This window comes from Rhinoderma darwinii, chromosome 1, assembly GCF_050947455.1.
Source record: "Rhinoderma darwinii isolate aRhiDar2 chromosome 1, aRhiDar2.hap1, whole genome shotgun sequence".
Taxonomy (NCBI): domain Eukaryota; kingdom Metazoa; phylum Chordata; class Amphibia; order Anura; family Rhinodermatidae; genus Rhinoderma; species Rhinoderma darwinii.
The window spans coordinates 10,246,443-10,261,059 of record NC_134687.1 but is presented as its reverse complement, the minus strand read 5'-3'; the positions used below and the strand labels follow the sequence as shown (position 1 = coordinate 10,261,059).

The 14,617-nt window shown below is 40.6% G+C and overlaps 1 protein-coding gene across 1 annotated transcript in view; it reads right to left on the bottom strand.

Annotated features, from left to right (window-relative positions):
* The window catches only part of EMX1 (empty spiracles homeobox 1), a 71,163-nt gene extending 56,969 nt beyond the window's left edge, over nucleotides 1–14,194 (bottom strand). The window contains exon 1 of the mRNA XM_075848658.1: nucleotides 13,598–14,194. Coding sequence (XP_075704773.1) covers nucleotides 13,598–13,937 — 340 coding nt within the window. The 5' untranslated portion in view covers nucleotides 13,938–14,194. The remainder of the gene's footprint in view (nucleotides 1–13,597) is intronic.
* Between the last annotated feature and the right edge of the window lie 423 nt (nucleotides 14,195–14,617).

The window sequence follows — 14,617 nt, the reverse complement described above, 5'->3', positions numbered from 1 at the left end:
CTGCCTGCGCCGTGCTCCATAATGCTGCCTCCACCGTGCCCCATAATGCTGCCTCCGTCGTGCTCCATAACGCTGCCTCCATCGTGCTCCATAACGCTGCCTCCACCGTGCTCCATAACGCTGCCCCCACCGTGCTCCATAATGCTGCCTCCACCGTGCTCCATAATGCTGCCTCCACCGTGCTTCATAATGCTGCCTCCGCCGTGCTCCATAATGCTGCCTCCACCGTGCTCCATAATGCTGCCTCCACCGTGCTCCATAATGCTGCCTCCACCGTGCTCCATAATGCTGCCTCCGCCGTGCTTCATAATGCTGCCTCTGCCGTGCTCCATAATGCTGCCTCTGCCGTGCTCCATAATGCTGCCTCCACCGTGCTCCATAATGCTGCCTCCACCGTGCTCCATAATGCTGCCTCCACCGTGCTCCATAATGCTGCCTCCGCCGTGCTTCATAATGCTGCCTCCGCCGTGCTCCATAATGCTGCCTCCGCCGTGCTTCATAATGCTGCCTTCACCGTGCTCCATAATGCTGCCTCCACCCTGCTCCATAATGCTGCCTCCACCCTGCTCCATAATGCTGCCTCCACCATGCTCCATAATGCTGCCTCCACCGTGCTCCATAATGCTGCCTCCGCCGTGCTCCATAATGCTGCCTCCACCGTGCTCCATAATGCTGCCTCCGCCATGCTTTACTGTGGGATGGTGCTCCTTTGGTGATGTGCAGTGTTGGCTTTAGGAATTAAAGCCAAAAAGTTCAACCTTCGTCTCATCAGACCATAACACGTTTTCCCAGATGCTTTTGGCAGACTTGTTGTTGGTCTTTGCACAACATAGCCGGACTTGGATGTTTTTCTTTGCTAGAAAAGGCTTCCGTCTTGCCACCGTACCCCACAAAATACTGGAGATTATTGTCACATGCACTACACAACCAGTACCTGCCAGAAAGTCCTGCATCTCCTTTAATGCTTCTGTAGGCCTCTTGGTGGCCTCCTGGACCAATTTTCGTCTTGTCTTTTCATCAAGTTTTGAGGGACGTCCAGTTCTTGGTAATGTCACTGTTGTGCCAAATGTAACCCACTTCTTGATGACGTCTTCACTGTGCTCCATGGTATATCTAATGCCTTGGAAATTCTTTGGTACCCTTCTCCTGACTGATGCCTTTCAACAATCAGGTCCCTCTGATGTGTTGTAAGCACTCTACGGACCACGGCTTTTGCTGTCACATGCAACAAAGAAAATGTCAGGAAAATCCTAATAGATCAGCTGAACTTTATATGGGGTTACTCAGAATCACTATAAATAATTGCAGCTGAGTACTGATTGTGATTGGCTAATTCGGAATACAACCACATCCCCAATTATAAAAGGGTGTTCACACTTATGCAATATTATTTTTGTTCTATATTTTTATTTCTCCCCTCTAAATGATTTCAGTTTGTTTTTCAGTGGAATTGTACAGATTATGAGTCACATTAAAGGTGGAAAAAGTTCTGAAATTATTCATCCTGTACTGATTTTGTAAGACAAATACCTGGCATTTTAACAGGGGTGTGTAGACTATTTAGGCTGGATTCACACGAGCATGTTCGGTCCGTAAAGGACGGAATGTATTTCGGCCGCAAGTCCTGGACCGAACACACTGCAGGGAGCCGATCTCCTAGCATCATAGTTATGTACGACGGTAGGAGTCCCTGCCTCTCTGCAGGACAACTGTCCCGTACTGAAAACATGATTACAGTACGGGACAGTTGTCCGGCAGCAAGGCAGGGACTCCTAGCGTCATACATAACTATGATGCTAGGAGCCCGGCTCCCTGCAGTGTGTTCGGTCCAGGACTTGCGGCCGAAATACGTTCCGTCATTTACGGACTGAACATGCTCGTGTGAATCCAGCCTTATATCCACTATATATATATATATATATATATATATATATATATATATACACACACATATACAAATATACACATACTCTATGAACCTGTGTACATACACAAGTACAAGTCAATGATCACCGCACCACAGGTCCATATCCCTGACTGCAGCGCACTGTGCACAGGTTCTGCTCTGCAATGTGCTGCTGTATCACTAGTATTATTGTATTGATATGTGAAATCTGAATTACAGCTCTGAGCACATGGGATTCTCTCCCTGACACCTGTAGTCGCTCTGGGGCAGGTCCTGGCGGTGTTAGCAGGTAACACTGTCTCTGGAGTCCTGCACCGACCTGGAATTTTTACATAAATACCATTTAAATTGATGCATACTCCTAAAACAATGCCGGCCAGACTTCACATTTATTATTGCAGCAACCTGGGGCTCTTTAATATGTGTAAAACTGCAAATACAAGCAAAGCACCCATAACTATGTTGGTGCAGCAATGACACTCCAACTGTTGTGGAACTACAAGTACCAGCAAGTCCAGCTTCTACAGCGTGTTACTCCACCAAGTAATGGTTCTCAGGCAGATGTGAGTGCTCAGCCAGACACTTTAGGATATTACTACAGCTATGTGGGACTCTCCAGTATACAGTGGATATAAAAAGTCTACACACCCCTTTTAAAATGTTAGGTTTTTGTCATGTTACAAAATCAGTACAGGATGAATAATTTCAGAACTTTTTCCACCTTTAATGTGACCCATAATCTGTAGAATTCCATTGAAAAACAAACTGAAATCATTTAGAGGGGAAAAATAAAAAAAAACTACAATAATGTGGTTGCGTTAGTGTAAACGCCCTCTTATAATTGGGGATGTGGTTGTGTTCAGAATTAGCCAATCACCATCAGTACTCAGCTGCCATTATTTATATTGATTCTGAGTAACCCCATATAAAGTTCAGCTGTTCTATTAGGGGTTTCCTGACATTTTCTTTGTTGCATGTGACAGCAAAAGCCATGGTCCATAAAGACCTTACAACACATCTAAGGGATCTGATTGTTGAAAGGCATCAGTCAGGAGAAGGGCACCAAAGAATTTCCAAGGCATTAGATATACCATGGAACACAGTGAAGACGGTCATCAAGAAGTGGATTACATCTGGCACAACAGTAATATTACCAAGAACTGGACGTCCCTCAAAACTTGATGAAAAGACAAGACGAAAATTAGTCCGGGAGGCTACCAAGAGGCCTACAGCAACATTAAAGGAGCTGCAAGACTTTCTGGCAGGTACTGGTTGTGTAGTGCATGTGACAATAATCTCCCATATCTTTCATATGTCTGGGCTGTGGGGTAGGATGTAAAGACGGAAGCCTTTTCTAACAACGAAAAACATCCATGCCCGGCCATGTTTTGCAAAGACTTACATCAAGTCTGCCAAAAGCATCTGGGAAAACGTGTTATGATCTGATGACACCAAGGTTGAACTTTTTGGTCATAATTCCAAAAGGTATGTTTGACGCAAAGCCAACGCTGCACATCACCAAAAGAACACCATCCCCACAGTGAAGCACGGTGGAGGCAGCATTATGGAGCATGGTGGAGGCAGCATTATGGAGCATGGTGGAGGCAGCATTATAGAGCACGGTGGAGGCAGCATTATGGAGCATGGTGGAGGCAGCATTATGGAGCATGGTGGGGGCAGCATTATGGAGCACGGTGGAGGCAGCATTATGGAGCATGGTGGAGGCAGCATTATGGAGCATGGTGGAGGCAGCATTATGGAGCACGGTGGAGGCAGCATTATGGAGCATGGTGGAGGCAGCATTATGGAGCATGGTGGGGGCAGCATTATGGAGCACGGTGGAGGCAGCATTAAAGAGCACGGTGGAGGCAGCATTATGGAGCATGGTGGAGGCAGCATTATGGAGCACGGTGGAGGCGGCATTATGGAGCATGGTGGAGGCAGCATTATGGAGCATGGTGGAGGCAGCATTATGGAGCATGGTGGAGGCAGCATTATGGAGCATGGTGGAGGCAGCATTATGGAGCATGGTGGAGGCGGCATTATGGAGCACGGTGGAGGCGGCATTATGAAGCACGGTGGAAGCAGCATTATGGAGCACGGTGGAGGCAGCATTATGGAGCATGGTGGGGGCAGCATTATGGAGCATGGTGGAGGCAGCATTATGGAGCATGGTGGAGGCAACATTATGGAGCACGGGGGAGGCAGCATTATGAAGCATGGCGGAGGCAGCATTATGGGGCATGGTGGGGGCAGCATTATGGAGCATGGTGGAGGCAGAATTATGGAGCATGGTGGAGGCAGCATTATAGAGCATGGTGGAGGCAGCATTATGGAGCACGGTGGAGGCAGCATTATGGAGCACGGTGGAGGCAGCATTATGCTTTGGGGCTGTTGTTTTGCAGCTGTAACTGAGGCTTTAGTCAAGGTGGAGGGAATTATTAGCGGTCAATATTGGCACAAAACCTGCAGCCTCTGCTAAAAAGCTGAAGATGAAGAGGAGTTTCACCTTTCAGCACGACAACGACCCAAAGCAACAAAAGAATGCCTTCACCAGAAGAAGATCAAAGTTTTGGAATGGCCCAGCCAAAGCCCAGATCTGAATCCCATTGAGAATTTGTGGGGTGACTTGAGGAGGCCATACACAGGACATGCCCCCCACAATCTGACAGATTTGGAGCTTTTGCAAGAAAGAGTGGGCAACAATTGCCAAGCCAAGATATGCCACGCTGATAGACTTCTACCCAAAAAGACTGAATGCCGTCATAAAGTCAAAAGGTAATTTAACAAAGTATTAGATTAAGGGTGTGCAGATTTATGCAACCACATTATTTCTGTTCTTTATTTTTATTTTTCCACCCCAAATGATTTCGGTTTGTTTTTCAATATAATTGTATAGATTATGGGTCACATTAAAGGTGGAAAAAGTTCTGGAATGATTAATCTAGTACTGATTTTTTGGCCTGACAAAAACCTAGAATTTTAACAGGGTGTGTATGCTTTAACAACCCAGAGACCTGTACTTACAACAACCCATAGATCTGTACTTACAACAACCCATAGACCTGTACTTACAACAACCCATAGACCTGTACTTACAACAACCCATAGACCTGTACTTACAACAACCTATAGACCTGTACTTACAACAACCCATAGACCTGTACTTACAACAACCCATAGACCTGTACTTACAACAACCCATAGACCTGTACTTACAACAACCCATAGACCTGTACTTACAACAACCCAGAGACCTGTACTTACAACAACGCATAGACCTGTACTTACAACAATCCAAAGACCTGTACTTACAACAACGCATAGACCTGTACTTACCATAACCCATAGACCTGTACTTACCATAACTCATAGACCTGTACTTACAACAACCCATAGACCTGTACTTACAACAACCCATAGACCTGTACTTACAACAACCCATAGACCTGTACTTACAACAACCTATAGACCTGTACTTACAACAACCCATAGACCTGTACTTACAACAACCCATAGACCTGTACTTACAACAACGCATAGACCTGTACTTACAACAGCCCAGAGACCTGTACCTACAACAACCCATAGACCAGTACTTACAACAACACATAGACCTGTACTTACAACAACCCATAGACATGTACTTACAACAACCCATAGACCTGTACTTACAACAACCCATAGACCTGTACTTACAACAACCCATAGACCTGTACTTACAACATCCTATAGACCTGTACTTACAACAACCCATAGACCTGTACATACAACAACCCATAGACCTGTACTTACAACAACGCATAGACCTGTACTTACAACAGCCCAGAGACCTGTACCTACAACAACCCATAGACCAGTACTTACAACAACACATAGACCTGTACTTACAACAACCCAGAGACCTTTACCTACAACAACCCATAGACCTGTACTTACAACGCATAGACCTGTACTTACAACAACCCATAGACCTGTACTTACAACAACCCATAGACCTGTACTTACAACAACCCATAGACCTGTACTTACAACAACCCATAGACCTGTACTTACAACAACCGATAGACCTGTACTTACAACAACCCATAGACCTGTACTTACAACAACGCATAGACCTGTACTTACAACAATCCAAAGACCTGTACTTACAACAACGCATAGACCTGTACTTACAACAACGCATAGACCTGTACTTACCATAACCCATAGACCTGTACTTACAACAACCCATAGACATGTACTTACAACAACCCATAGACCTGTATTTACAACAACCAATAGACCTGTACTTACAACAACCCATAGACCTGTACTTACAACAACCCATATACATGTACTTACAACAACCCATAGACATGTACTTACAACAACCCAGAGACCTGTACTTACAACAACCCATAGACCTGTACTTACAACAACCCATAGACCTGTACTTACAACAACCCATAGACATGTACTTACAACAACCCATAGACCTGTACTTACAACAACCAATAGACCTGTACTTACAACAACCCGTCGACATGTACTTACAACAACCCAGAGACCTGTACTTACAACTACCTATAGACCTGTACTTACAACAACCCAGTCACCTGTACTTACAACAACATAGACCTGTCCTCACAACCCACAGACCTGTCCGCACAACCCACAGACCTGTCCGCACAACCCATAGACCTGTCCGCACAACCCATAGACCTGTCCTCACAACCCATAGACCTGTCCTCACAACCCATAGACCTGTCCTCACAACCCATAGACCTGTCCGCACAACCCATAGACCTGTCCGCACAACCCATAGACCTGTCCGCACAACCCATAAACCTGTCCACACAACCCATAGACCTGTCCTCACAACCCATAGACCTGTCCTCACAACCCATAGACCTGTCCGCACAACCTATAGACCTGTCCGCACAACCCATAAACCTGTCCACACAACCCATAGACCTGTCCTCATAACCCATAGACATTTACTCTTTACCCACTGTCCTATACTCATTGACATGTACTTAAAACCTACAGAACTGTATTCATCACCCATGGAGATATTCCTATATCCTACTGACCTGCTAACCTATAAACATGAATGCATCACCCACAGAAATGTACTCATAACCCATAGACCTATATTCATTACCTATAGACCTGTACTTATAACCTAAAAAAAACCTGTACTCACCACCCACAACCCTGTACTTATCACTCAGAGATATTCTCATATCCCATAGACCTGAACTCATAACCTATAAACATGAATGCATCACCCATATTACTGTACTCACAACAGACCTATATTCATTCACTATAGACCTATACTTATTACCCAAAGACATGTGCTTACCATCCATAGAAATGTACTCATCACCCAAAAACCTGTATTTATAACCCATAAACATGAAATCATCCCCCATAAACCTGTCCTCACAACCCAATGACCTGTGCCCATAACCAATATGAGTTATTATTAATAGAGATATTCTCATATCCCATAGATCTGAACTTATAGCCTATAAACATAAATGCATCACCCATAGACCGGTGCTCATGACCAATAAACATGTATTCATCATCCATAGACGTGTACTAATCATCCATAGACCTATAGTCATAACCTATAGACCTGTACTTATAACCCATAGACCTATATTCATTACCAATTGACTTGTACTTATAACCCATACACATGTGCTTATCATCCATAGAACTGTACTCATCACCTATATACCTGTATTTATAAACCATAAACATCACCAATAATCCTGTACTCATCACCCATAGAGATGTATTCATAAACCATAGACCTGTACTCATCACCCATAGAGATGTATTCATAACCCTGTACTCATCACCCATACAGATGTATTCATGACCCATAGACCTGTTCTCATCACCCATACAGACATAGTCATGACCAATAGACCTGTGCTGGTCAACGATAGACATGCACTCATCACCCATAGACATGTACTCAGCCCATAGACATGCACTCATCACCCATAGACATGTACTCAGCCCATAGACATATACGCAGCCCATGGACATGTACTCATTACCAATATATATGTACTCATCAACCATAGAAATGTATTCATTAACCTTATATATGTTGTCATCACCCATAGACATGTACTCATCGCCAATAGTTGAATAATGATTACTCATATAAAGGCTTATCACCCACAGGTACTCACACACATGTACTCATGACCCAAAGCAATATACTCATTACCACTAGATATGTACTAATCCCCCATAGATCTATACCCCGCACCTATAGACATGTACTCATCATCCAGAGACTAGAACCATAACCCATAGAAACTAACTCATCACCAATAATCCTGAAATCATCCAAAGGAAATGACAACGAACAGGATCACATAAACAACACAAAAGTTTGAACAGCACATTCCAACAAAGTGAAACAAAACGTGTATACAGGTGCAAGAACGCCTGTGACTGCAAATATACAGCACACAAGAAAATGGCGACAGCACTCTGTGAACACTAATGTCACCTAATCCACTAAATATAAATAAATGTGCATTACTGCTAAATCTACCTACAATAGGGAGGTTCTTAGTGCACATTTTTATCAAATTCTGTGAGCCCACCTGCCACGACAAGGCGAAGTCTATGAGGTGGGAACCTACGCTGCACATAAACCCAGAACTGGGACTAAACCTACATATATCTGGGGATGGTAGGAACCAGCATTAAACTAATTAAAATCACCCACAGCAGAATGGGAGGAGTGCAAGATCAAAAATGGATACAGTCACTAACCCCACATATATGAATCACATAAACACAAAAGTTTGAACAGCACATTCCAACAAAATTAAACAAAACGTCCCAAGAATATGTAGGGTTAGTCCCAGTTTTGGGTATATGTGCAGCGTAGCCACCTCATAGAGGTTGCCTTGTCTTGGCAGGTGGGCTCAGACAATTTGATCAAAATGTGCGCTAAGAACCTTCCTATTGTAAGTAGATTTTGCAGTAATGCATATTTATTTATATTTAGTGGCTTAGGTGACATTAGTGTTCGCAGTGTGCTGTCACCATTTTCTTGTGTGCTGAACGAACAGGATCAGTCATCAGCTTCTATGGGAGAAACAATGTTTATGTATATTTTGTATTATTGTTATGTCATTTTTGTGTTTCTTGTGTGGAGCAATATGTAGATGACGTCAGAGCATGACATAGTCATAGGGTAATAAGATCCAGGGAGGAGCATCAGTCTACGTCACAGTAGTATTATTATAGGTATATAAATGTATACATGTAATAGTTATAAAGTGATGTTCTGGTAATACACACACAAATAAATAGTGATAAATGACTGCTCTAATAACAATCTCTTATGATGGGGATAATTATAGTAATGATGATGATGGTGATGGGAGTCATCCCTCTGTCTATCAGGTCAGTATGGGTATATAGATCTATGTTATCTATCATCCTTCTGTCTATGAGGTCAGTATGGGTATATAGCTCTATGTTATCTATCATCCCTCTATGAGGTCAGTATGGGTATATAAACCTATGTTATCTATCATCCCTCTGTCTATATGAGGTCAGTATGGGTATATAGCTCTATGTTATCTATCATCCCTCTGTCTATATGAGGTCAGTATGGGTATATAGCTCTATGTTATCTATCATCCCTCTATGAGGTCAGTATGGGTATATAAACCTATGTTATCTATCATCCCTCTGTCTATATGAGGTCAGTATGGGTATATAAACCTATGTTATCTATCATCCCTCTGTCTATATGAGGTCAGTATGGGTATATAGCTCTATGTTATCTATCATCCCTCTATGAGGTCAGTATGGGTATATAAACCTATGTTATCTATCATCCCTCTGTCTATATGAGGTCAGTATGGGTATATAGCTCTATGTTATCTATCATCCCTCTATGAGGTCAGTATGGGTATATAAACCTATGTTATCTATCATCCCTCTGTCTATATGAGGTCAGTACGGGTATATAGCTCTATGTTATCTATCATCCCTCTGCTGCCACATGCACTTGTGATTAGACACCTCAGGGCACAGGAGTTTACTACCAGCAGTGACCCTGGGGGTGACTCCAGGAGATGGGGGGGTATCTGCTGCTTGGGGTCGGATAAATGTAGCTGCTCAATCCCCCAGGACAATGAAGCTTTTCATAATCGTCCTCTATAGAGGGGCCGGAGGATTAGCATTTATAGTACAATAATGAGGAGGGGGAGGGAAATGCTCTGCTGCCCCCCCCCCCATCAAAAGCAACATTCATCCTGTACTGATAGCTTATAATATATATTATCATTTATTATTATAATTTTTTTATTAACACTATTATTATTATCATTATTACAATTATTATTATATTATTATCATTATTATTATCATCATTATTTGTATTATTATTATTATTATTTTTATCATTATTTTTATTAGAACATTAGTAGCGTCACCTTAGAATAAGTAGTGAGAAGAAAGTGGGGTTTATTGTACTTACATCATTAATAATCACAATATTTGTGTCTAAATAATAATAATAATAATAATAATAATAATACTACAAATAACATTAATAATAATAATAGATAAAAAAATCTACTAATAATAATGTTTAGGCTTATATTGATAATGGTGATAATAATACAATTAAGATATTAATAATTTAAAAAACTGATTAGAATAATAGGAATATAGGTTTATATATTTCTGATTTTAGTTATCATTAACGTATCTGGTAATATCTGCTTATTACATACCCAACGTTTAATTATTAATTATTATTATTATTGGCAATTATTTGTACTTTTATTTGCCTGCAGTATATTTACTTCTAAATTACTTCAGGGGAAATTCGGAACAATTTTACAGTGCAGAGGTTTCTATCTATCTATCTATCTATCTATCTATCTATCTATCTATCTATCTATCTATCTATCTATCTATCTATCTATCTATCTATCTATCTATCTATCTATCTATCTCATATCTATCTATCTCATATCTATCTATCTCATATCTATCTATCTATCTATCTATCTATCTATCTATCTATCTATCTATCTATCTATCTATCTATCTATCTATCTATCTATCTATCTATCTATCTATCTATCTATCTATCTATCTATCTATCTATCTATCTATCCGAGTGTGTAGCTTGTATATTGTATAAGTCCAGCATGGCATGCATTGAGGTTGTTATGTATATGACACGTTATACTATATTCATGCCTGTATGTTATAGGTCAGTCCCTGTAATCAGATTTCACACACACTTCGTATGTCACGTTTATATCTTATCATACAATTATATGTTTCCTTGGAGCTTATGTCCGGAGTAAATTCCCTTTGTATAGTGTATATATATATTTATAGTGTGTCCGCGGTTTTATATTGATGTCTTAGTAATTTTGTGAAGTATCATGTCATTGGAGATCATGAGAATCCCTTCCAATTGTAAATATATATACTACAGTGTATACACGATAAGTATGGATATAGCAGGTCAGTCCATACATAGCATTCATCTCTATATCTATAGTAAGTGAATGAGAGTATATATGTAGACGCCGCAGGGTCTTGTATATGCGTTTAACGTGTGAATGAATTGTGCGTAGTGTATACAGTGTATATATCTGTTATACTGTATACAGCGGAGATATGTTTAGATTAGAATAGATAGATAGATAGATATGAGATAGATAGATATGAGATAGATAGATATGAGATTAGATAGATATGAGATTAGATAGATAGATAGATAGATAGATATGAGATAGATAGATAGATATGAGATAGATAGATAGATAGATAGATAGATAGATAGATAGATAGATAGATAGAATAGATAGATAGATAGATAGATAGATAGATATGAGATAGATAGATAGATAGATAGATAGATAGATAGATAGATAGATAGATAGATAGATAGATAGATAGATAGATAGATAGATAGATAGCCGCGGTGATATTCTCGAGTAGATTAGTGTGGACTCCGCATACAGTGTATATATGACTTAATAGATTTACTATGTGTATATATATATATATATATATATATATATATATATATATATATATATATATATGCCAGTATATGTGGATGTATTAAGCATGTCAGCGTACGACACAATATACCAACTGTCCTTCCATTGTATAAATATTAAGAATTTGTTATATAGCTGTGTATATGTGTAACCAGTATACAGTATGTAGTTTTGCATGTTTCATCTGTGTATGGTATATAGAATGGTGTGTATATATATATATATATATATATATATATATATATATCTCACCTGTATATAGTATGCAGTTGTGTATATGCTTCCCCTGAATTTAGTATGTCATTTTGTATATGATGCACCTGTATTGAATGTGTATATGCGTAACCTGTATTCAGAATGTAGTTTTGTATGTTTCATCTGTATATAGTATTTAGCTTCTATATGTTTCCAATTTATTTAGTATGTAGTTTTGTATGTTTTATCTGTGTTTAATATGTATTTTGTGTATGTTTCACTTGTATATAGTATGTATTTGTGCATATGTGTAACCTGTTTATAGTATATCATTTTGTATATCTGTCACTTGTATATTGTATGTAGTTGTGTATATGTGTTACCTGTGTATAGTATGTATTTGTGCATATGTGTAACCTGTATGTAGTTGTGTATATGTTTTATCTGTATTTAGTATGTAGTTGTGTATATGTGTAACCTGTTTATAGTATATAATTTTGTATATCTGTCACTTGTATATAGTATGTAGTTGTGTATATGTGTTACCTGTGTATAGTATGTATTTGTGTATATGTAAAACTTGTATATAGAATATAGTTGTGTATATATGTAACCTGTAGATGGTGTCGTTTGCATATACGTGTAACCTGAATGTAGTATGTAGTTGTATATATATATATATATATATATATATATATATATAATATATATATATATATATATATATATATATATAACCTGTATATATTATGTAGTTTTGAATATGTTTCACCTTTATTTATTATATAGCTGGATATTTGTATAATTTGTATTTCGTATGTAGTGTTGTTATTTGTATAACCTGTATGTAGTCGTGTATATGCTTCGGCTGTATTTATTAAATAGTTTTGTATCTATATAGTATGCAGTTTTGTATATTAGTTATGTGTGTTTCATCTGTATTCAGTATGTAGCGCTGTATATGTGTAACCTGTATTTATTATATAGTTGTGTATATGTTTCATTTGTATTTATAGTGTAGCTTTGTATGTTTCATCTTTATATAGTTTTTAGTTGTATAAATGTGTAATCTGTATTTAGTATATATATAATATTTCACCTGTATTTAGTATGTAATTCGCCTGTATTTATTATAACACTCTATTACTCTCTAGTGTGTTTGTAGTCGGGTTGTGGATATAGCGGTGCGCACACAGCAGATATTATGTCCTGTGACATGTGTAATAATTACAACAACAACAATAATAATAATAATACTAATAATATTAATAATCTTCATCTTCATCATCTTTATCATCATACTAATAATATTAATTACAACAGTAGTCGCCACCGCCAGATATTAGGAGGCAGTGCGGGCAGTGCGGGCAGCGGTCACCACCACAAGAGTGCAGAAGACAAGGGGCAATGATGAAGTTGTAGTTACCTTGGAATCTGTGTGGGAAGAACCTGTTCCTGAGCACCCATGGGTAGAAGTTGAGGGCGTCCCTGTGCTGAGCTCCATAGAAGGAGTGTGGGTGCTGGTGCAGCTGGTGGGGGTGCACAGTCAGGCTTGGGTGGGTGACAGCAGCCTCTGGGAAGACCAGTTCTGGGTTAGTGTACAGGGACCTTCCAGCAGGACTGGGAAAGCCACTGACAAAGGCTTCAGCTGTGGAGCTGGGGTAACTCAGGGCTGTGGGTCTGACAGGTTCCTCTGAGGTCAGGTGAGTGTCCTTGGCCACTAAGGACTCAATGGTGAAGCAGCGTTTCCCTGCTGGTTGAAACATGGCTCACACAGTCCTGGAGGGTCCTCTCCTCAAACAGTACCAATCCTGCCCCCCAACCCCAAAAATCCAGGAGCACTCTCCAGGCAGAGGGGCTCCAGTACTCAGCTGCAGACTTCTGCATCCATGCCCCTTCTCCTGAGGGTGCTGGGGACTTCAAGCTTCCCTCAAGTCTTCTGCTTTCTCCTGGAGATGATGAGTGGTTACCTGACCTGGACTCCACCACCTGCTATAAGGAGAAATGATGATGATCACCCCCCAAAACCAGCAACTACTCTGAGAGGTGGAGGAGGCTGCAAGGGTCTGCATGACTGCTGCTCCACCCAGCTGATGAATATGCATGAGAGGAGGGGCTTGCCCTGTATTAACCCCTGCATTCCCTAGCTGATGCACTGCACTGTCCTGCGGGGCTCCTGGGATCCAATGTGCCATCCATAAACCAAGAATATCAGACGTGTGGCATAGACCCTGAGTCATGATGCATGGGCATATATGCCAGGTGTATGCAGGGCAGAGGGGAGAGTGACCTCCTGAGGGTAGACCTGGGTCAGTGCACATGTAGACGAAGACAGGCAGGTACCAGGGGTGGGGTGCAGGATGCAGTGTGGGGGCTCTGGATGAGGGGGCAGGATGCAGTGTGGGGCTCTGGAGGAGAGGTGGGTTGCAGGATGGAGTGTGGGGGG